General features: G+C 36.7%; 1 protein-coding gene across 7 annotated transcripts in view; it reads right to left on the bottom strand.

Moving 5' to 3' along the window:
• Positions 1 to 22,120, bottom strand: part of TENM3 (teneurin transmembrane protein 3) — a 1,360,315-nt gene that overhangs the window by 90,270 nt on the left and 1,247,925 nt on the right. For all 7 annotated transcript variants that reach the window (XM_061474586.1, XM_061474595.1, XM_061474622.1 and 4 more), the window contains 2 exons: positions 9,073 to 9,195; positions 1,539 to 1,753 (listed from right to left, as the gene is read on the bottom strand). In XM_061474586.1, the coding sequence (XP_061330570.1) occupies positions 1,539 to 1,753; positions 9,073 to 9,195 (338 nt within the window). The remainder of the gene's footprint in view (positions 1 to 1,538; positions 1,754 to 9,072; positions 9,196 to 22,120) is intronic.

Genomic DNA, 22,120 nt, shown 5'->3' on the forward strand with positions numbered 1-22,120 from the left:
TCTAGCTCCTGTTATTATTGTTATCATTGAGATGGCATTTGTATTCCAAAGCCCTATTTCCAGTTGTTGATAACTTTCTGAATCAATTTTCTTTGAGCTAGAATTTCTCGTGCTTGTTGTCAGCCTGAGGGTGGCTGTTCATATGTGAAGATCTGAAGAAAATCCATTTAATCATTTTTTTGAGGATTAAATTTTAAAATAAACGTAAGTTTATTTTCTACATGCAATAAATTGTTTGTAGTTTAATGGGAGCAAAACTAAAAAATAAAGCTAAAGTAACAGTATGATTTTAGCTGCATGAAACTCCTTTGATGACCCTAATTCTTCCTCTGTGGTTTGTGACTCTTAAATAGGTGCTATAATTAGCAATACTTTTATGTTCTAGGTCTTTAAAAAGTTATGCCTGAAAAAACAGAATAAATAAAACCAGTACAATATCATGCAAATCAAATTTAAAAATATGTGGGATTGAAAAAAAAATTTGAATTTTACAGTTATGGATTTGCTGCTGCAACTACGTATAAGGCATAATCAGTCAAGCTTCATTACAATTATACTACTAGGTGGCTATACTTATGTTCAGGGCTAATCCATGCACTTGAAAAAAGTAAGATGCATAATTCTCAAACTGGGATAGAAGAGCATGAGGGCAACTCCTTTTTCAAGCGGAAAAGTGGTTCAGAGCCAGCAGCTGGACAAATATCTAGCTGAAAGAAAATAAACTTGGAGGGACTTAAATCTTAAAAATAAAATCTGGATAAATTGCTTCTAAAATACCATCTCAGACAGCAATTCTCACTTTTTCCTGCCAATCCGGAAGACTATTTGCTCTTTCACACTTTAACTTTTCTGTAATTATGGATAAAAAGTGTTTCTTTGTTACTAGGCAAAGACGTGACCATATGTCACTAGAAACCTTCTGAGGGGTGGACCAGAATAAATCCTAGGGATACTTAAGAACAAAGTTTCAAGACACTACCTGTCTAGTGAAGACTGACGCTTTTACAACCAAAGTTCATTGTATCTTTGTAGACTACAATTTTTTTTCTGTCACGTATTTATTTAGTGAGACACTAAGCTGTAAATACTGTAGCATTTGCTTGGAGAACAAACTGAAACTTCCTTAAAAAGCTGTTGTCTTCTTGCTTGGAAATTTGGTCAATGTGCTCTTTGCCAGGCGTGCTCAGCCACATGTGCGGCTGTAAGACGCTGTATTTGTTTACTTAGGTTTTTAAAGATACATCTATGTAGCACAGAAGGAAAAAGTACTTACAAATCCTGCATAAAACAGCTACATATCTAAAGCATCATCATCATCAAAGCATTCAGCATAAGTAAATACCTCCCCATTTCAGATCCCAACACTTACAGTAATATACATGTTTTGGACATTGCATGAGATCAGCAAAGCATAAAAAGTAAAAATAAAATCCAGCAACATGGAAAAGGATGTAATCCGGAGAAATAAAAAAGATACAAAAGATATGAGTTCAGAGTTTTCAACAATGTGTCCTACATTTAATGAAAGCAGTTCTCACCTGAGTGTGTGAAGGTGGTAAGCCTTTTCGGCCATATACTCCAATCAATGCATCTTTCTGAAGTGATATATTGAATTTTAGAAATTGTGGCTGATCAATGAAGAGTTGTGATCTCCAAAAAATCCCAGGGGGAACTTCTTGTATCGCCCTTCGGCCTATATCAAGTTCTCCAGAATCTATAGTGTTGTTTTCCTGTGCAAATCCCCCTAATTTTCCTGAGGGTTAGAATAAGAAGAGAGAAAAAATTAGTGCTCCTTTCTTGCTTTCAACCATCCTTTATACAAAGTGCCAAATATTTAGTATCACCTCAGATTAAATGTTACCTGACAACCTTTCTGAATATAAGATCTCAGGGAATTCACTGATTTGGAAATAAAAACACAAAGTTATCACAAATACCGAACAAGTAAAAACACTGTAACTTCCCTAAGCAGTAGCATTACGGAAACTGTTTTAGGATCTACATTAAACTATTCACTTTTCCCCCCAGGTATTTTAACAGGCGTTTTTGAGCATAAAGTCTCACACCAAAAAAAAACCTAAAGGGAAATGCAGCATACAATTTTAAGAATAATAGATACATAAACATAAGCAGTCATGAGAACTAACATACAGTCTTTTCTATGTTACATATTCGAGCATTTATACAATACTAACAATTCCTACAGCTCTGTAGGCAATTTTTTTGTTTTTGTGTTCCTCTATCCTTTCCAGAGGCGGATGCTCTCCATAATGCCTACATCCCCTGGACTTCTCACCCTCAGCCTTTAGCTTGTTACCACCTCCTTATCCACACTGCCTCCTGAATAAAATGTATAATAGCATGTCAGAGTCTGGTTCTTTCACTGTTTCTTATATAATAATGAATACGTATTTATCCTGCAGGCCAATTACTGGGAATAAGAACATAGCACTGAAGGGCATTAACAATTTTTCTCTATGAAGCACTTGTGCAACTATCAGTTAGACTTAGGAAGCCAGTTATGATGGCTTGGAAATGCCCAGAAGCAGCAAAGATGCTAACATACAAAAGACACATGATGTCAAACACTAACACTGAAAAAACGGACAACTGGTAGTGGTATTAAAAAAGAAAATGAAGTTATGAACTTTAGATACCCCCAACAAATTTTTTGTTCAAGTAGGGAGGTACAGGCAACAGAGACTCTATCTGCTCAATACTACAGCTAGAATAGAGAACAGTATCATCCAAATCTGCAAGGTTTTGTGTAATCTCAGTGAAGCACCATCAAATAAACGGAAGGGGTAAAACTCTTCCAGCCCAAGCTGATGATCCCACAAAGCATGGGGCTAGATGTTATAGACAGCACAGGCCTGTTCTAACTCAGATCTCCATGTTGCCCCTTGTTGTACCACACAGGCACATTGCTAAATCTGCCAATGTTTATGAAACTTTCTCAAAGCTCATCAGCAAACAAACTGCAGTTCAGTTGTGATAGTGCCTTCTACCTGTCAGATTTGTAGGAAGCAGAACTGCTAAGAAGTGGTTTGCACAAACCATCACCACCCAGCTTTAAAATCTGGGATGGTTTAGATGAATTTGAGGCCTGATGTTCAGGCACTAAATCCATTTCGTATGGCTGGACACAGGCAGTCTTGGAAACTGGTCCAGGGTTAAAGCCTACTTTGATCTGATGGAATCAGCAGTAACAATTCTAGACTAAGACGCAAAGATGTGTATAAGAACTCACTTATCAACACATGTCAACATTGAGCAAGTAATGTCACATTTAAGCAGCTGGCACATCAAGGTGAGCCTTGAGTGAAGCAATATAAAGAAAAGCGGAACTGTAGTTACAATCTTACAGTCTACTGTGTCTTCACCACTTTATACTTTCAGCAGCTCCTGTATTACAAAGGTTGAGCTAAACCCATCTGAATGTGATAAGCATGTTGAAATCATGCTGACTTGTTTGCGTACAAGTGTTCTGAAGAACTGACAACTCTCTGTTGCTGCCCTGTCTCTTATGTTCAAATTTTACATTATTCATCATTTGATGGAACAAACTGACACAACCTTTTTGCAAACATTAAGACCGTAAAAAGCGAGATTAAAATTTGAAATGTCAGGTGAGGTCACAGATTGATCTTAGCCACCTTTTGTGCATCCATGATGAACAGAGACTGCTGCTGAATTAAACAGGTACAGAAAGGCCTTGAGCAGGAGCTTGTACCATCATCAGAGCTGTGCCACAGCAGTTTTGCAGTTACTGAAAATGTCTCACTTACAGGATCATCATAGTGATCAGTGTTCTACTGAGAAGAGACCATGAAATACCTGATTTTGGAGAAACCATTTTTTTACACTTTCCAGGATGAGTCTGCTGCTTTTCTAACTTTGGACTTAACCTTTCACAATATTTATATTGTATTCTAGAAGATGGATCTGTATTTACTATTTTAGTTCACTTGAGCACTGTATCTTACCAGTTCCTTCAAATTTAAGCATGTTGTGTTGTAAAAATTCACACACTGATGACTGATAATCTCTAAACAATAAACACTTGTTTGCAGTATTGATCTGCAGCTTCCCCTATTTCTACATTTGAAATTAAAAATAACTACCTCTTACAACTGAAAAGATGAACTAGACATATTAAGCACCTTTATCCATGATAAAGGTGGACCTTATCAAACACTTTGAACAACTTGCCAGAAATGCCTGTTACTGGGCTTCAACACTTGTCCATAGCACATGATGATCCTATGGACTCCCACATTCTTCACCGAAAAAGAGGTAGTTCTACCCTGTAGCCACAGGCTCCTTTAACACCACACCACCTCTCTCAAATTGTCACTAGTTGTTTGCCCTCCCAAGAATAGGTTTAAATTATTGTTTGTTCCCAGATGTATCAAAATGGTGTAAGAAAAATCTTAGTACTGCCATCATTTCCTTTTCACTTTCAAAACAGTAACAATTCTTATACACAGCTTTAAATAAAAATATGAGATGTCACACTCATTGACACAATTCCATAATGACGCAACAGTCCAAATAACACGCTGAATTTTAGAATATTGTCCTGGATTCAGCTGTAACAGTCATTTTTTCCTCCTTCCTAGTAGCTGGTGCAGTGCTGTGTTTTGGCTTTAGTCTGAGAACAGCGCTGATAACACACCAACGTTTCAGTTGCTGCTAAGTAGCACTTACCCTCATCAAAGATTTTTCAATCTCTCATGCTCTGCCAGTGAGGAGGGGCACAAGAAGCCGGGAGGAAGCAGAGACAGGACATCTGACCTGAACTAGCCAAAGGGGTATTCCATATCACAGCACATCATGCCCAGTGTATAAACTGGGAGGAGTTATCTGGAAGGCCCGGATCACTGCTCAGGTCAGGCTGGGTATCAGTCGGTGGATGGAGAACAATTGCGTTGTGCATAACTTGTGTTAATAGTTTTTTTTCCTTTCCCCTTTTAGTTTTATATTCTCTCCCCTTGTTATTTTCCATGTCATTATTATAATTAGTTTTGATTATACTTTAGTTATTAAACTGTTCTTGTCTCAACCCATGGGGTTTACACTCTTTTGAATCTCCCCATCCTGCCCAGAGGGGGAGGAGAAAGGAGAATATGAGGGAATGGCTGCGTGGTTCTGAGTTAACGTCTGGGCCTAAACCATGACAAATACCCACCTTCCTGAATATACTCTATTTCACAATACTTCTTCCCTACCCCCAAAATTTCTTTTTTTACAGACTTCACAAAGAGGCAGCAGTACATATACACTTATATATTTACAGGTAAATAATATTTATATCATGATTTGCTCTTATATTGCGATATATATATTATCATTTAATTTACAAAATAAGGTTAACTTTCTGCATCATGTACCATCTAATATATACAATCATTATATAATTCATTTCTGATATCAATAATCCAATGCATTATGGGTAATTAATAGGTAAATGATTTGTTATCTTTAATATTTGCAAGTTTTATTTCAACTGTCTGAGGTTAATGTGGACATACTCCTGAGCTAAACAAATATTTAAAGCAAGAAACAATACTTAATTATTATACAGGAAAACCAATTCACAATATCCCTAAAATGACATGAAGACAAACTTTCTCTCCTTATTTCCAAACATTCTATACATTAAAACACAAGACACACTGTAAATAACTGCGTATAAAAATGAATGCACAACCAAAACACAAAAATACTCAACAATAATTGCTGCTTAGTGTCACACATATAATTTTCCATTCTTCAAGGGCAGTACTAATTAGAATATTAGGTTGCAAGGCTCTATTTACAGTCAGTGGCATGTTCTCCTGTTCCACTAAATAACCTTGTATCTGGATCTTTTTCTATGAGATACCTGCTATACACACTTGTGCAACAACTGTAAGAAATTAAATTAAAATCCTCATTAAAAACATACCTTTTTAGACAAAAAAACCCTAACAGAACATCTCATTAAGAAGCTGTTATACCTTTAATTAACATGAGATACTGTAAACAAAACCAAAAGCTCCATACATGTATGTTAAAGCACATACATTTTAATGAGTATAATCTCAAAAAGAGCATCTAAGTAAGTCAAAAGAAATGCCTCTCTTCTCATTCACTTTTTTCCTCCCTTTCACTCCTTTCCTCCCATTCACTCCTTTTCCCATTTTTTAAAATATGCAATTAGGCATACATTATTGTGTTTCTGAACTGCACATAGAATTTATATGACAACAAATAATTTGAGACGCACATAGACTTTATATGACATAAAATAAAGCCAGCAACATGTCAGATGTGACCAACACAATAGTTAAACAAGCTGGTTTTTAAACTTTCTTTTCTATTGCCTAGTTCTTAAAACTATAGAGTACTGATGCACCTCAAGTAAATGCCTGTATTTGATTAAGCATGGCTTACAAATTACGTTGGAAAACCTAAACTGAAATGTCCTATAAAATTCATCATAGACATAGAAAACACATATTCTTATCCACCTTATGCACCACCAAATCATGCCTTTCTAGATGCTGAGGTAACATGTCACCAGCAGTGTACTGTTCATATAGAGAAGCACTAGGAGAAGAAAAAAACATCCACAAAAGAAGCAAACAAAAAACCTTTGACAAAGTCTTGTTCAAAGATTCAAACTTCACTTACTAAATGATTTGCATTTCAGGGTGATTTAACATGCTTTTACTAATTCAATTATAACTATCTATTTCTACGTAAACCACGGCTGAATCTTCTCCAGAGGTCATAAGTATGCATTTTCAGGTTCCATTTTTGCTAATCCGTCACACTGTACTTCTGAATGGCAAATTTATACCTGGGATCCAGAATACAGTGGGCTATGATTTTCTGACCAAAGTAGGCCCAGGATTATCTGGTTTAGATAAGAGTCAAGGAAAATTCCTGGCCCATACAATGCGGGGAATTTCTTCCATCTATATCAGAGTATCAGGATATTACCAAGAGCTAAAGATGGGCAATACTGAAACTTGTTCAGCTGTTGAAATCTTCAAATCAAGGCTCTACCAATACTTCCTTTCAGTTTTCAATAACTATGATGATAGCACAGGTCTCCCCTTCCTACATTTCGTATCTAGCCATCACACTTTCCCTTCTGCTTAACCTTTCTTTTGTGATTTAAAATGTATATTCTCTCATCTGTCTGACATTTAGTATTGATGTATGCTAAGAAATGACCATTTACCATATTCTGCAGTGGACAGTGTTTCAACAGTGGATGGAATTAACCCTGCTCTCCTGTACAGTACTTGGGAACACAAGTAAGGAAAAATGGGATTTGATGTACTTGTTTCCTTTTATTTTGAGGCAAAGTATAACAGTTTTTAATTTGTAAAAATAAAAATAAAATATCAAGGGAAAAAGAACAATTTTTATGTATAAAATACTTACAAAGACGTGTATATATTTTAGATAAAAAAGTATATCGACTACTGAGGGCAGAAGATAGTGGCATGATGAGCTCTCACTGCAGCATCAATATTCATTAACCATACAGTAACTTTTTGCTATTTATTGAAGTAAGAACACAGAAAGAGATAATGAATATCTAAGTCCAAAACAAAAAGGCAATAGGGTAAAGGAAATGGAAGAAAAAAAAAGAAAAAGTCTAGTGGAGGAGTCTCCTACACATACAAACATGACAAAAGCATGAACTGAGCTGTGTCTTTTCTACAACTTGGAGCTGTGATAACTTGAAAAAATTTCAAGATGTCAGCTGCTGGCAGAGGCTTCTTCCTCCTTGGTGGTAAGGAGGTCAGCTCTATCTTGTGAAAGGGAAAATGGATTTTTGTGTAATGAAGCAAACATTGCATTCATCAACCATTTAAATCAAGTTTTCCATTCAAAACCTATTGATTTTAAAGCCTCTTTTAGCCAAAAGTGCACAGGCTCTTAAATGTTTTGAGAATCCTAAAGGGCAACATGGAAAAAGGTCGATAAAAAATAATCCCTTTTGTGTGTTTTGTATTTTAAAAGCTTTTACACAAAATTAATAAAGTTCAGGGTTTTTTTTCCTTTTTTTTTTTTTTTTTTTTTAACTGTGTATGTTGGGTAGATGATTCAGATTCAATATTATCTGGTAGACTCTGAGAAAGCAAATGAACATATACATGACCTATTAAATTTCAGAGAGAAATTAAAAAAGAAAGAAAAGCTCATCTGTAGAGAAAAACCCAAGCCATTTCATAGCAAGGTCATCATGGCACAGAGAGCTCCTTGATCATAATCATGGCTTACAAATTACTTTGGACAACCTAAACTGAAATGGCCTACAAAATTCATCATAGCCATAGAAAACACACATTCTTATGCCACCTTATGCAGCACCAAATCATGCCTGTGTGGATGAGCAGGAATGACCATGATCATGATTAGCCTTTTAAACACATCTAAGAGAGAAGCTTCGAAAATACGTGAAAACTTCTTGAAATGCCTTCTCATGTGCCAACTCTCCAGAAAAAGAGATTATGTACTCCCTTATCACAGACAAGGCTTTGGTCTGAAAACTATACAGAGCTTGTTGGGACTCCCAAAGTTTGAAATCTGGTGGCAGGCTCCCCTTATGAACTACTGTGCTCTATCACTTTTGGCCCCCTCGATTTGTTGTGGCAATTTCTGCAGCATGAGACAACAGCCCCTCAGGCAGGATAGTCCAAGCCAGCCTCAGTACCATCCTTCCCCCTCAACAATCATTACATTATCAAAGATTTTAAAGTAAGCGGAGGTTCTGCTTCTCTGGATGTGAAGAGAGGTTTTCTACATGCAAATTCCCATGAAGAATTTTGGTTGACAGCTTTTCTAGTATGATCAACACTATTACCCAGCATCCATCGCTCCTTTAACATGATAGGTAGGAGGAACAGTGTGCTCCTGTGAAAATATCTACATATCTATTTAAAATTACTATTACTTACAAATGCTCTGTACTACCATTAAATAAACAGAGTTTTGGAGAAGAAGTGCTAAAAGTCTGGCGATGTAAGATATAAAGAAGGAGAGAAAATTGGTGTCTGTTTCACTTACCATTTTCTCCAGCAGGTACTGTTACAGGATGGGTTGGCACAGTATCAGAATTCACTTTTCCGTTCTCAAATGTATCATTTTCAGTTTGCTGCAACTGCCAGTTGAGGCCAAACAGATGCATTGCTGGTGGTAAAGGATACAGGTTATTTGATGCTCTTAACCACAATGACAAATTGTACAAATAATGGCTTTCCACTCTTCACAGTGGAATAGCAACACATACATTAAAAAATTAAATTACAGGAACAAGCATTCACAGACTAATAGTTCAACTTAGCAATGGCACTAAGCAATTACTACTGCTGTCCTTTAATGATACAGTGCTTTTGGTGAATGCAGTTGACAGAAAGCTCACCAGTCTCATTTCAAGTCTGTTACCGATCCCAAATCAATGTTCAAAAAGATAAGCAGTAATTACATCCTTTTCTCTTTTTTCATTTCTGATCCTTCTGAAGAGACAAATCATTTAAGTGAGCTCCTAAATGACCTACTAAAATAAATGATTTCACTAGCAGACAGATCCATTTTGGTTAGGCAGAAAGGGAAAAGAAACAATGCAAGAGGAGAGGAAGAAGGGTTCTGTGGGTTTTGAAGGGCTAACCTAAGACATGAACACTCCTTATCATGCTGTCACTAACACCCCTGTACAACCTCCAGTTACGTGCCCATTCCCCATGTTAATCTGCAGAACAAGGCCAAGACCATTAACAGAGCTGCAGACACTGGAGCACTGTGCTCTGATAATGATAATGCATACACTAGGTTTCCGAACTACTTAATTCCCCACAACCACATTTATTAGAAAGGTGATACCATGTGAAAAAGTTTAGCTAAGCTAATTATGAAAGACAGAGTCAACCTTCTATGGTGTTAGGGGGAACTACTTAAGGAACCTTGGTATCACTGGGGATTAATGAATAAAGCCCCTGTCTAAACTGTGAGAGAAAAAATATGGAAAAAATTACCTTAATACTACACTGTAATACATGCAATAAGTGCAATTTCTTGCTATCTGTGGTGCATTTCCTTCTCTTCTGATGGCTCTATGATACCAGCAAAACTCATTTTATTGTAATTACTTTAATTTGCATTTGGTATAACATGGGTTTGCTCATTCCACGACAATAGTTATCAACAAAGCTAAAACAGTCTTTAGGTGCTACTGGGGAATAAAAATATACTGGAAAAAAATCTGTAGTAATGTACTTTAACTATCAGAGCAAAATATAAGGAAAACAGTTCACTGTATCTCATCACTTCTGGTCTTTTTGTCTCTGAAACAGATCACTGCTATAGTAAATGTTACGAATTTATTTATCCCTTCTATCTAAATGACAAACAATTCTTCATCCCTTTTGGTTTCATCTCTGATATTTCAGTCTCTCTGTATTGACCAACCCTTACCTAACACAAACAGGCATCAGCAGAACTTTAGTCAGGCAGCCAGCAAACACTGCAGAACTAAGACTTTCTGCCAGGTCTTTGCCTTAAACCCTCCCCCTTACCAACACAACAAAAAAACAGTGCTACCAAAGACATATTACTGAATGCTTCAAAGACTGAAATCCTCACTACAGATGACATATTCTCTTTGTTCCAAGTCTCTGACTCTACTATTACTTTTCTTTCTCAGACCTTAAATTGCCTTTCAAAGCATAATAATGTAGAATGTTCCTTGACCCTAAAACCTTATTTCTTTTTCCTCCTTTCATCCCTTGTTAAACCATAAATCTGACCACCACAATTTCTGGCACATCCCTCGAATTAGCCACTATTATTTTGGCCTAACTCAGCTGAAATTCTTATTTATATATTAATCACCTGATCACTGTATCTGTTTTAATATATTTCACAAAAATCCCTAGGGTCAAACTCTTATTATTTGTTATACTAGTACAACTCACTGGCAGCAGTGAAAGGCTGCAAATAGCTAAATAACATGATTCAAACCCACTACATTTCTTGTCTTCAGTCTTCACCTCTCCTAACTTTGCTAGGTTCTTATCACTCTTCAGGAGAAGAAAAGAAAGTGGCATTCATTTTGTAACTCCAGCAGTGCATCCCTTCCAAAAATAAGAGCTTGGATCATCGTTAACAGCACTGTCTGCAGGTGCTGTATACATGCCCTGTGCCTCCTCATGCTCCACTGGGAGATCAGAAGGGGAAGTTCCAACACGACCTTCTAGACATTCCCTCATAACTCAAAACAGCTGGAATTTGAAGACTCCAAAGGCAAGGACCGTGGGATCTATACTGATTACATCTAAAAGAACCATAGTTACTACAAGGTAAGTGACAAGTACCTTTTCTTTGCATGTACTGATGTGAGTCTCATGGTAGTTCACCGTTAAAGATAGTAACAGTTGCACCCCTCAAAAATACTAATGCTCTCTCAACTTTGACTGAACTAGCACCAAGTTCAATAAACAGTGTCTAACAAAAATGAACTGATGGATACATGCAACTGTTTCATAGACTGTGAATATGAGAATATTTTTGAAGTAGACCAAAAATGCTGCTTGACAAGTCCAGTGACCCAAAACTTACAGTATGTACTAATACACTAAATAATTCAACTATGTAATCTCCCTGAGACAGCACTATGGAATTTAGAGAATTCTCCTTTTACTACAAACATGTGAGAACATGAAAGAATTTGGCTTGTTGATACAGGATCAAAATACAAGGCACAATTTCTTTAGCAATGGGGAATTTTAAGAACATATGTAAATTGATTGATTAAGACAAATTCAGGCACTACTTTGTTGGTTAAGATCTGTCTCTTCTCAGGCAGCCATAAAGCAAACTTTAAGCCCTTATCAGTGTTACAAGGACAGCAAGGCACCTGCTCTTGATGCCCCCGCAAGTCTGATAAGCAGCCCCTTGTACTTGTAACTGCAGACTGAGGGCACACCTCAGTGGAGGGTCTGAGCCCTTGAAGTTAAATGTTATGAACTAGTTCTGAATTTCCAGAGGGGGAATGATGCAGGTAGACTGCAGTGGTGTATATATTTGTTTGATTTCCTCAGGTCTAGAAAAGGATGAAGACTTTCTTCCACTTTTGGGAAGGGGATGTAAAAGTTTAATCCCCTTCTCTGTTTCTACTATGTTCAGAGAAATGGTAGGTTACTTCTTTCTATAAATAATTTGATATACAAAGCAAAATGAAAGCAAAAACATATTAAGCAAAATATACTTCTCTATTCTCAGATGTTATTTTAGTCCCAAATCTAATGTAAAGCAGTTTCTTGTTTTTTGGATTAAATATTGCCTGTTAGGTCTCCTTTATTCCATTTGGCATTAATTTTGGTGTTAGAAAATGACAATGAACACAAGGGAACCTTCCTCCTAGAGTAACTAGTTCCAACTCTGCCAAATCTATGAGGCTACTAACACTGGAACAACTTTCAATACTGGCATATATATCTCTGATGGCAGCAAGGACTTGTCTGAGAATGCCAGATGCCTCTAACCAAAAGACATGCAGGTTGGGATGAATGTGGCTGGGGACAACTCAATCCAAATAACCCACAGCTGCAAGCATGGATGAAGCCTCAGGGGATGTAAGAAAAGACGGGTTATCACAACACAAATGTGCCCACTAAACCCTAACAAAACTCTCCTTTTACTCCTATCAGGACTGGGATGACTCTTCCCATTATGAACAGGATGATTTTTTATGAAACAGATGATGATATCCTCTGCCTATTCTTCTGTTTCAGTCTCCAGCTCTACTCTGCAAAGTAATCTCTAGCCACCAACAGATCTTCACTCGCTAGAGTTACGACAGCATTTTACCTTGGGACTGACAGAATTGTTTAAGGCGGTATTTGGTCTGCTGTTGGTCAAATTACCAGCATTATGGCCAGCTGTTTACAGCATGGTGGTAGTTTAAATGGTGAGGACTCTGTTCCCTCTAACAGAATCAGAGAGGAGAAAGACTTCTAGGATCTGTGCTGCTCTTGGCATGAACACAGCATCAATGTCAAGGTGGTGCCTGTTGATATGGCTGAATTCTCCAGAACAAATCTCAAGTATATGAGCAGTAAGCAAACCAACAGTTGAGCTTTCTCCAACATCTCCTCCCTCCCGTATTTCTGCAAATCAGAACATGCTAAATGGACTGAGAGATCCAAAAGGTAAGATTCAGAGCTCAGATTAGAGTGCACTTATACCTACAATAGCATTGATGTTAACACAAAAATGCTATCATTTGTTACAGGATATCAGGTAATCTTACCATCTGTTACCATATAGTTCACTGAAGGTTTTCTGAACCACCTTAAACTGTTTTGTCAAGCCTGGCTGATCTTACCTTTTGCTGTGTAATTGAGGTCTAGTTATTTTGGTCTGTAATCAAGTGTACGAGGCCTTCATCTCCACCCAATAGTTAAAACAGCAAATAAGAATACATTTCACAGCAAAACACTTTAAAAAGTATTATGACTAGATTACACTGTGCAAAGAATTTTACAGTAACATACTTCAAGAAGTTGTTGCTAACAGGCCCTTTCATTCTTTTAAAGTTGCCAGCCCATTTGTCTTGCATGCTCCTTTCTCAGGCTAGTACTGCTGTGCTTTACGCATTCTCTTTACAAGGAACTTGTTCATGAGCAAACATACTGTATTATCACTTCAAAACCCTCCTCAGGACTTTCTTCAGCAATGCAGAAAGAAATCAGTACCTCTATTAGTAGGTGGTAAGACAGGGTAATTTATGTAACTATGTGGCAGAACTAGCAGAGCTGACAACTACCTGCTGCACTCGACTGAGGAGTGTTTTCTCTTTGCTGCCTTGCTCACTAGCTCAAAGCTCTCTTCTGCCAAAGTTATGAGAGGCACAAAAAAGAACTGTAACAGAAAAGCAATTTAGGTAGCTGTTTCTCCATTTAGCAAAAACTGGTCTTGTCTGGATTTTTTTTTCCATCTCCTCAAAACACTTGAATGGTAAGAGGACAGGGACAGGTAGTTGATAAAGAAATTTGATGTTAGCATCCTACAGCATCTAGGATGTAGCTCTGAACAGAAAACAACATTTGGACACAGATGTGAATATACATACAATGTTAGGGTTTATGATTGCTATCAGAAAGAAAGAATACTTTTCTTTCTTTGTAGGAAGAGCAACAATATGCAGTAAAAACCAGAGAAACTTATTTTCTGTGCTGGTCAAAATTCAAGGGCTTCTTTATCGTAATTCACCAGGATCAAACACATCTTTTTTTTTAAAGTACTGTAAGTGACAAATAGGCTCATGAAAATATGAAAAAAAGGGCATATTAAACAAAATTTGAGCTATGCAAGTGAAAGCATTAAAGATGCAGGTGATAAGATAAACAAGCAAAACCATATGCATATAAGCACAGGCTTTATTCAGAGAAGCAGCCCTACAGTAACTGGAGAAGTAACTGAAGTCTGAGTCTCAAGTCTCTGAAGTACTGGTCAGAAGTGCCAGTAATTCATCACCTTCCATTCTGAATTCAGTAAACTTGTTTTTGCAGTGAAAGTTCTAAAAACAACAGAACACATTTCAGGGGAAAAATAACTTACAGACAGGAGGATTCCTTTAAGCAGAAATAAATAGAAACAGAGTTGCCTGAATTGGGAAATGGACTTCTAATGTTCCTCCAGCTCTTTCTAGTATAACAACAGATGAAAATTAACACTTGACAGCAGAAATTAAAAAACAGCAGCTATGTTTAAGTAGCAAGCATCTCCCCAAGACCTCTGGAGAAGGCGTATGGTGTATGTTCTATAAAGAGCTCTACACTATGGCAAAAGTTGTCAAGAGGAACTGAATTATGTTGATGACCCTCTTCCCTTTCTCCCATGTGTTTTACAAGGTATGGTAATCAAGTCGTATTATTCATGAAGCTGTGTTTTAAGAGGAGCTTCTTGCTAAGATACTGAACGGATTTTCCAGGACTGCTATGCATTTCTGGGTCCTGGTGTTTTCAAACCATGATTTACAAAATTACTTCCCCAGAATTAATAGAATAATATATCTGCACACTTGCACATAAGGAAAAGTGAATATCATTTATATTTAAAGCAATGCAAAAAGATTATAATTTAAACTAAGCAAATTGCAATTATTGCTCAATCTTGTTGAAGGATTATCTTCTAGTTCATCTCCCTGTTGGCAATACATTTTCAAATGAAATATTTGAACACTGAAGTGGTTTTTGAAATTATCTCCCATATATTTTTCTTGCAGCTATAATTAGAATCTAAACCTATTTTATTCTGAAGGACCTGGAGTGGACCAGAAGATGTGCAAATCAACTGTCAGTGATTTGCATTCACTTGCTTTTTTCTAAGATAATAGTATGAGTTGGTTGTTGCTGCAGATCAAATAGTGAATTAAAAACAGTTAATTAAAATTTCAAATAAAGCGAATTAAAAGTCAGACAAGTTCTTTATTTATTACTGTTTTTCTCAAATCAACAAAAAGCCCGTTATCTCTAAATTCAAAATAACTTAAAAGTGCATGCTTTTGAGCACCCTCAAAGGGTTAGGCACCAAAAGCATCACACAAAAGTTTCTGAACCTATATTTTGAATGCAAACCATATCAGTATAGCATTACATGAAAAACTTAGCAATATCTATCAAGATCAATATAGTAACTGAAAAAGTGTAGTCTCTTTCCTTTTATACTGAACTATTAAATGGGTCCATTGATTTTACTGTTTCACCTGAAAAAAAAAAAAAAAAAAATCCAACCTTTATACTCTACTCCTCATTTTCCCTTGGAATATTTTCTTAACAAAGAATTTGAAAAACACATCACAAAAAATTGCTAGAAAAAAATACAGCAACAAAGATGTATCAGCTATCTTCTATGGATAAACTTACTTTCTTTGCCACTAATCAAAGATTATTATATGCCATTTTAAAGTATTGCTGCATATGAATTGTTAAGATGCATGGTAGTCTTAGAGTAAGTATTTCTACTACATTCACCTCAAAATGGAACATTTAGATCTCTGAAAACTTGTATGGCTAGATGATTCATTTTAGTTGTAAGCCTGGGACTTTTATATAACAATGGTCTAATTCTGTCAACAGCATTATGTGAGGCTCAGTCAAAGCTTAAGGGAGAATCCACATTTCTTAAAACAGAAACAAAGATTCAATAGCCTCTTATTTAAATAAGATATTTATTCTGATGATCATCCAATGTTCTCCATTATGTAACAGTCTTCAGTGTTACCTAAAGAGTCTTTCAGTATTATGCTGGGCTTTCTCCTGAACAGAGCTTTTTTCGGTTTGTTTTTTTTTTTTTGCCTTGTTTTTTTTTTTTTGCTGTCTGGTTGGTTCTTTTGGGCTTTTATTTTTTTTTTCAGATAATGTTGTTCACAGTTAACAAGATGGTGAAAAATCACTACAGGTATAGAAATGATGGGGAAATGCATGTTGACTCCTCTGAGATGAGGGTTATTTTGTCTCTTTTAGTTCATGCAAAGGCATGAAAAACATTCCATAAATTTTGGGTTCCTATCTAATAAAGGGGAGAAAAAAAAGTACCCTGATTTACACTTTTCAAGACTAGGTTGAGACTGCAGGATAATTACTTCGCTGTATTCCTTCAGGCATTTATTTACTTTCTTCCTTCTCCGTCTTTAACTCCTTCTCTTTCTTTCCTTAAACTCACTTTCTGGAAAACAGCTGAGGCTCACATTTGTGTTTATCTGTTATATTTTTGTTCCACAACTCCAATTGAAGTCTTGCTCAGGGCGACATCCTTTAGATTGCAGCCTTCATAAAAAAGAAGTGTTAAGAAATGTCCATGTAAAGTCTCAAAATTGATTGGAATCATCTTTCTTAGGCAAAACCATCAATGAACAGGTCCAACCATTTTTATAGTTCAAAAGCCTTATTTATTACAAAACAACCCAACAAATCCAAATGCAACAAAACCCTACAAATCTCTTGAGGGATTTAACAATAGTGAAGTGGCACTATATGAACATGCTTAATCTATTTGCATGTTGATGGCATAAAGAAGTGATGTCTGATTAAAAGACTTAAGGACCAAAGGAGAAAGAAACAGAGGCCAATTAAGGTGATGTTCAAAGGACACACCGAGCCGGGATTTTTTAGTATGTAGTGAACTACTGGTGTTGCATACTTCCATCTCATGACCGGCTAGAAAAGATCAAAGCTTTTTAATTCCATATTAAGAATGACAGAGTATTACAGCAAACATGCAATAAGGAGAAATGTAATAAGCCTTAATAAAAGATGATAATAAGGTTTGATAAGAACTTTTGGAATGTCACCAAATCTGGAATGTAAGATGAAAGCAACTGCATGTAGAGATTGCAGTGTGTTATTTGGAACCCTGCAGAGCTAAACTGTGATTAGAACTACATATTTTTCCATAAATTAGCTTTTGTTTTGAATTTCCTGCTGAGATCATATACAAGTTGATTGAATGTGCAAGTCAATATATAGGTTTTCTAATTCTTTGCTGTTTGTGGGCTTCATGATACCATGATTACAGCAGTCCACTTGTAGATCAAAGGTATGTGATTGAGGCCAAAACAAAATAACTTAAAACCTCTTTACAAAACTTCTTCATGGTGATTTAGATCTATCCAAGATAATTACCACTCACCTACCTGAACTGTGCAATTATGTAGATGCATAAACCAACCACTACACGTAGCTCAATTTGCAAAACCACAGAATTTCCACTTAAATCCACATTTTAAAACAGTATGGACATGCTGAGATCACCATCAAAGAGGCTTTTTTACACAACTCTACCTTACCTCAACACCTCCAATACAAACTTGTAAGCCACCTGCTAGCTGCATGAGCAAACAATCCCGTGCAAATCACTGGTTCAAAACCCCAATGTTTAAGTTAGCTTAGCGACTGCAGTCATCCACCTACTGAAACCTCTCTGTCACCCTCTATTTTAGCTCAGTTCCTCACAGGGACAGAGTTCCTCACTACATCACCAGCAATTGTGTCTGCCAAAACAGCTGTGTGCCTGGGCCAGAGACACACAGGAGGAACTGGGTACTAGAGGGAGCATCCCTTATTTTATAGTCATTAATGCATTTTATGTGCATTGAACTAAGACACCACGTTCCTCCAGCAGCTTCACTAAAGTGAGATGTGGCTTTTAAGAAACTGTTCCTGTGAGGAAAGATATACTGTAGATTCATGAAAAATATTATGAATAAAAAGCAAGCAGAAAAAATAATTTAGCATGTATGATTTATGGAAGAAACCTATGACATAAAGACAACCTTACTCTTAATTGTTTGTAAGGCCAGTGATTTGTTGCTTGCAAGCCAGTTTGTAAACCACTTTATATTTCTTAAGAGTTATGTAAGCCTTGGGAAACATGTTAGGATTACAGATTCATATTGATCGTTTTTCCCCTTTAAAATAAAATTGGCCAAGACACTGAACTACAGAATCTTACAGATGATGTGAAGAACAGGCAGTCTTCGTTTAAAGTAACAGTCAGTTATAAAATTGATGGGGAAAATCAACTACTCCTTTTTCTGTGTGAAAAGACTGGATTAGTAATAAGGATGCGTTTTAAAATTATCCTCTGCTTTTTGCTCCAGCTGAATTGAAATAACAAGAAGCATAGTAACTCTCCTATTCAAACATGTGGATACCTCGATATCATTACCTCTACTTGAGATCACAAACAGGAGAGAGACAGAAAAGAAGTTGCTGGGGCAACCTACTCTAGTGGAATGTGTCCCTGCACATAGCAGGGGAGTTGAAACTAGATAATATTTAAGGTCCCATCCAACCCAAACCATTCTGTGATTCTATGAAATAAATATACTACTCTTCCTGTACCATAGCAATGGTAACTTAGAAGTATTTTTCAATTAAAACCACAGGAAACACACCTGTTTCTTTACTTAGAGGTTTTGGGAGCTAGCTCATTTTCCAAATGGCTGATATTAATTTACGATACCTAACCCTTTCCTATATTACTCCCTGCATGGAGTTATTAAAAGATGCTTTTGTGTGATTTTAATTCATCAAATGTTGGCAAAACCACTCTGTTTTTGTTTGATTGGTTTTATCATTGAGAGAAACTAAGTTTGCAAATGCAAATGTCCACAGTTGTAGCACATTTGTTTTCCTGGATTAAAAAACTACAAATGCTGTTACAGGTGATGATTCCTAAGAGACAGTATTTTATTTTATTTTTTTTTTATGGTTTTGTGAATGACGTTGTCTGAAATAGCATCAATGTGAAAATGAAGGGTCTCATATTTTAAAGATTCCAGTCTACTTCAGGGGACACCTACTTTCATCTATAATTAATCACTGCAGTGGGGTAATTATACCTATATAAAACCCATGTGCTTCTGCGATCTCAATCATAAATGTAACATCAAATAATATTGCTCAAAGCAAGTTTGGACACATGCACTTGACCTTTTTATTCTAAAGTGCTTGTGTATGGAGAGGCTTACTAAAATCTCATCTAAATCTGACATTTTTAACAGCATGAATTTCTTAAAGCATTCTAAAAGAGACCAAACAATTGTGTTCATAGAAGAGATTAAAGATTGCCATTTACAGAAAATATGCAATTTATAAAAGATGCAACTTGTACACAAAACTATGAGCTTTAATACATGTATTATGATCATAGCAGATAGCACATCTCTAGAGACTGTCTTGTTTCCTCACAGACAGGAGTTGTAAATTAATGGAAACTACCATCAGAGAAGACTGTAACTGTATGTCCACAACAATTTAGATAATCACCTGAATAAATTTCTCTGCTTTGCAAAATCTCTTAGACATAAGCATGCATATAAAGTATTACATATGCATACATACTGCTAAAATACACTACATGTTTACATACATTGATGAAACAGGAACTACATCTTTAAATTAGTGTAAGCTTGCTATTTATCAAAAAAAAAAAAAAAAGGCAGCTGATATAATTTAACTTCATTTCCCATCAGACTAAAAATTCCTGCTATTTAGAAGTCTGCCACAAGATTATAGGAGGAGAGCAGAAGGGCCAACATCTCTACGGAGTGTGCTTGAATCACAGAATCATTTAGGTTGGAAAAGACTTTTAAGATCATTGAGTCCAACCATTAACCTACCACTGGCAAGCCCATCACTAAACCATGTCTGTAGGCACCATGTCTACAAGTCTTTTAAATACCTCCAGGGATGGTGACTCAACCATTTCCTTGCGCAGCCTATTCCAATGCTTGACAACCTTTTGGTGCCAAAATTTTTCCAAATGTCCCATCTAAACCTCGCCTGGTGCTACCTGAGGCTGCTTGTTCTTGTGCTATCACTTGTAACTTGAGAGAAAAGACCAACACCCGCCTTGCTATAACATCCTGTCAGGTAGTTCTGGAGAGCAATGAGGTCTCCCTTGAGCCTGCTTTTCTCCAGGCTAAACAACCCCACTTCTCATAGGACTTTTCTTCTAGACCCTTGATGAGCTTCATCGCCCTTCTTCAGACATGCTCTAGAATGTCAGCATCTTTCTTGTAATGATACTGCTTCAGAGTATGATGTCAGAATCACACAGTGGGGGACCTATGGACAGTGACATAATGTCAACTTGCAGTTTATTATTACACCTGTTACACTGCCAGCGTTACTGAATCTGAATTTGCTCCATTAGGCAAAAGTGCAGGATGACAGGACTATTGCCAAAAACTTTGTGATGTCTTAATTAGCATACAAGCCTTTTTTGGAACAGAAGTGGATATGCTCCTTGACAGATTAACTTTTTAAATCCGCTGAAATCTTGTAAAGTCTTTTTTTAACCTCCTGACTGCCAATTACATGTTCCTACATCCTTCTGTGTGAGGATTATCTTTCTCAATGAATGTTTTTACTCTCAGTGCCATTAAGAATAATAGCATGTGGCATCCACTACACCAATCAAATGTTAATAGCATGCACTCCTGAAAGTGTTTTTCACTTAGACTGAAACACAGTAACAGGATCTTTGCTTAAAAAACATTAACGGAAGGCATTATCCATAATGATGTTCCTGCAAGAGACAAGAAAGTATATTTAAAGTTCATGCTTCATGACATAGATGTTCAACATGTTTAGATTTTACACCATTTCAATGAAAGATGTTAAAAACACTTTCAGCCCAATTCAGCCCAATAAGGTGGTGAAGCGTAACTTAATTTTCTGACTATTCTCTCTGCCTCCCAGTTTTGATTGTGGTAAACATAAGAAATACCATTATTGTTTACAAAATATTTCCACACTAAGGAGGCACAATGAGCTCATCAGCAGTGCTGTAAATATTATATGAAATTCATGCAGGTATCTAAAAGTCATGGCTATGGGATACCATGGAAAAATTTATCCCATGTTAGACAGCTGAGAAATCTCTGCACTGCACAGTCATTGAAGTTCTAGCTGTAATATTAAGCTTCATGTTAAAGCATAAAAGCTGACAGTCACGTGTATCTGAATACAGCCATTTCAGAAATGGCTGAAAGGAGTTGCCTTGACTGATGTTAGTAAGTCATGGCCTACAAGTATCAGTTATCTGGCTTTGGTACCTATGATGCTTACATGCTTTAGAAATTTCAGGAGGTGGTTTCTGCCTGCTAAAGAAGTGTGCTGTATGGCATTCACCAGGTATATGACCACACACTAAAAGCCCAGCTGAAGAGACTACATACATGATCTGTCCCAGAAGAGCAACATGTGGCACTGATGTCTAAAACAAGAAGCAAGCAGATTTTGACAGACACAGAGCAGACACACACAATGGGGAGGGAGAGCCCTGCAGACAGCACTGCCATTGGAAGCATTTGATACCAGAAACCTTCAACCTGGGAAAAGAAAGGATGATAGGAAACACAGCTGCTGCCTCCATATGTCCTAGCAACACCTGGAGCCTTCCCTAAAAGTCCCACTGATTGCTAATTTTTTTTTTTTTAAAAGTCAGATACATAACTCACAGAATCATAGAATCAAAGACTGGTTTGGTTTGGAAGGGACCTTAAAGATCATCCACCTTCCGCTAGACCAGGTTGCTCAAAGCCTTG

Source organism: Pezoporus flaviventris, unplaced genomic scaffold, assembly GCF_033815535.1.
Source record: "Pezoporus flaviventris isolate CSIRO_AGI_PZ_B2104156 unplaced genomic scaffold, CSIRO_AGI_Pfla_v1 ptg000002l, whole genome shotgun sequence".
Classification (NCBI taxonomy): domain Eukaryota; kingdom Metazoa; phylum Chordata; class Aves; order Psittaciformes; family Psittacidae; genus Pezoporus; species Pezoporus flaviventris.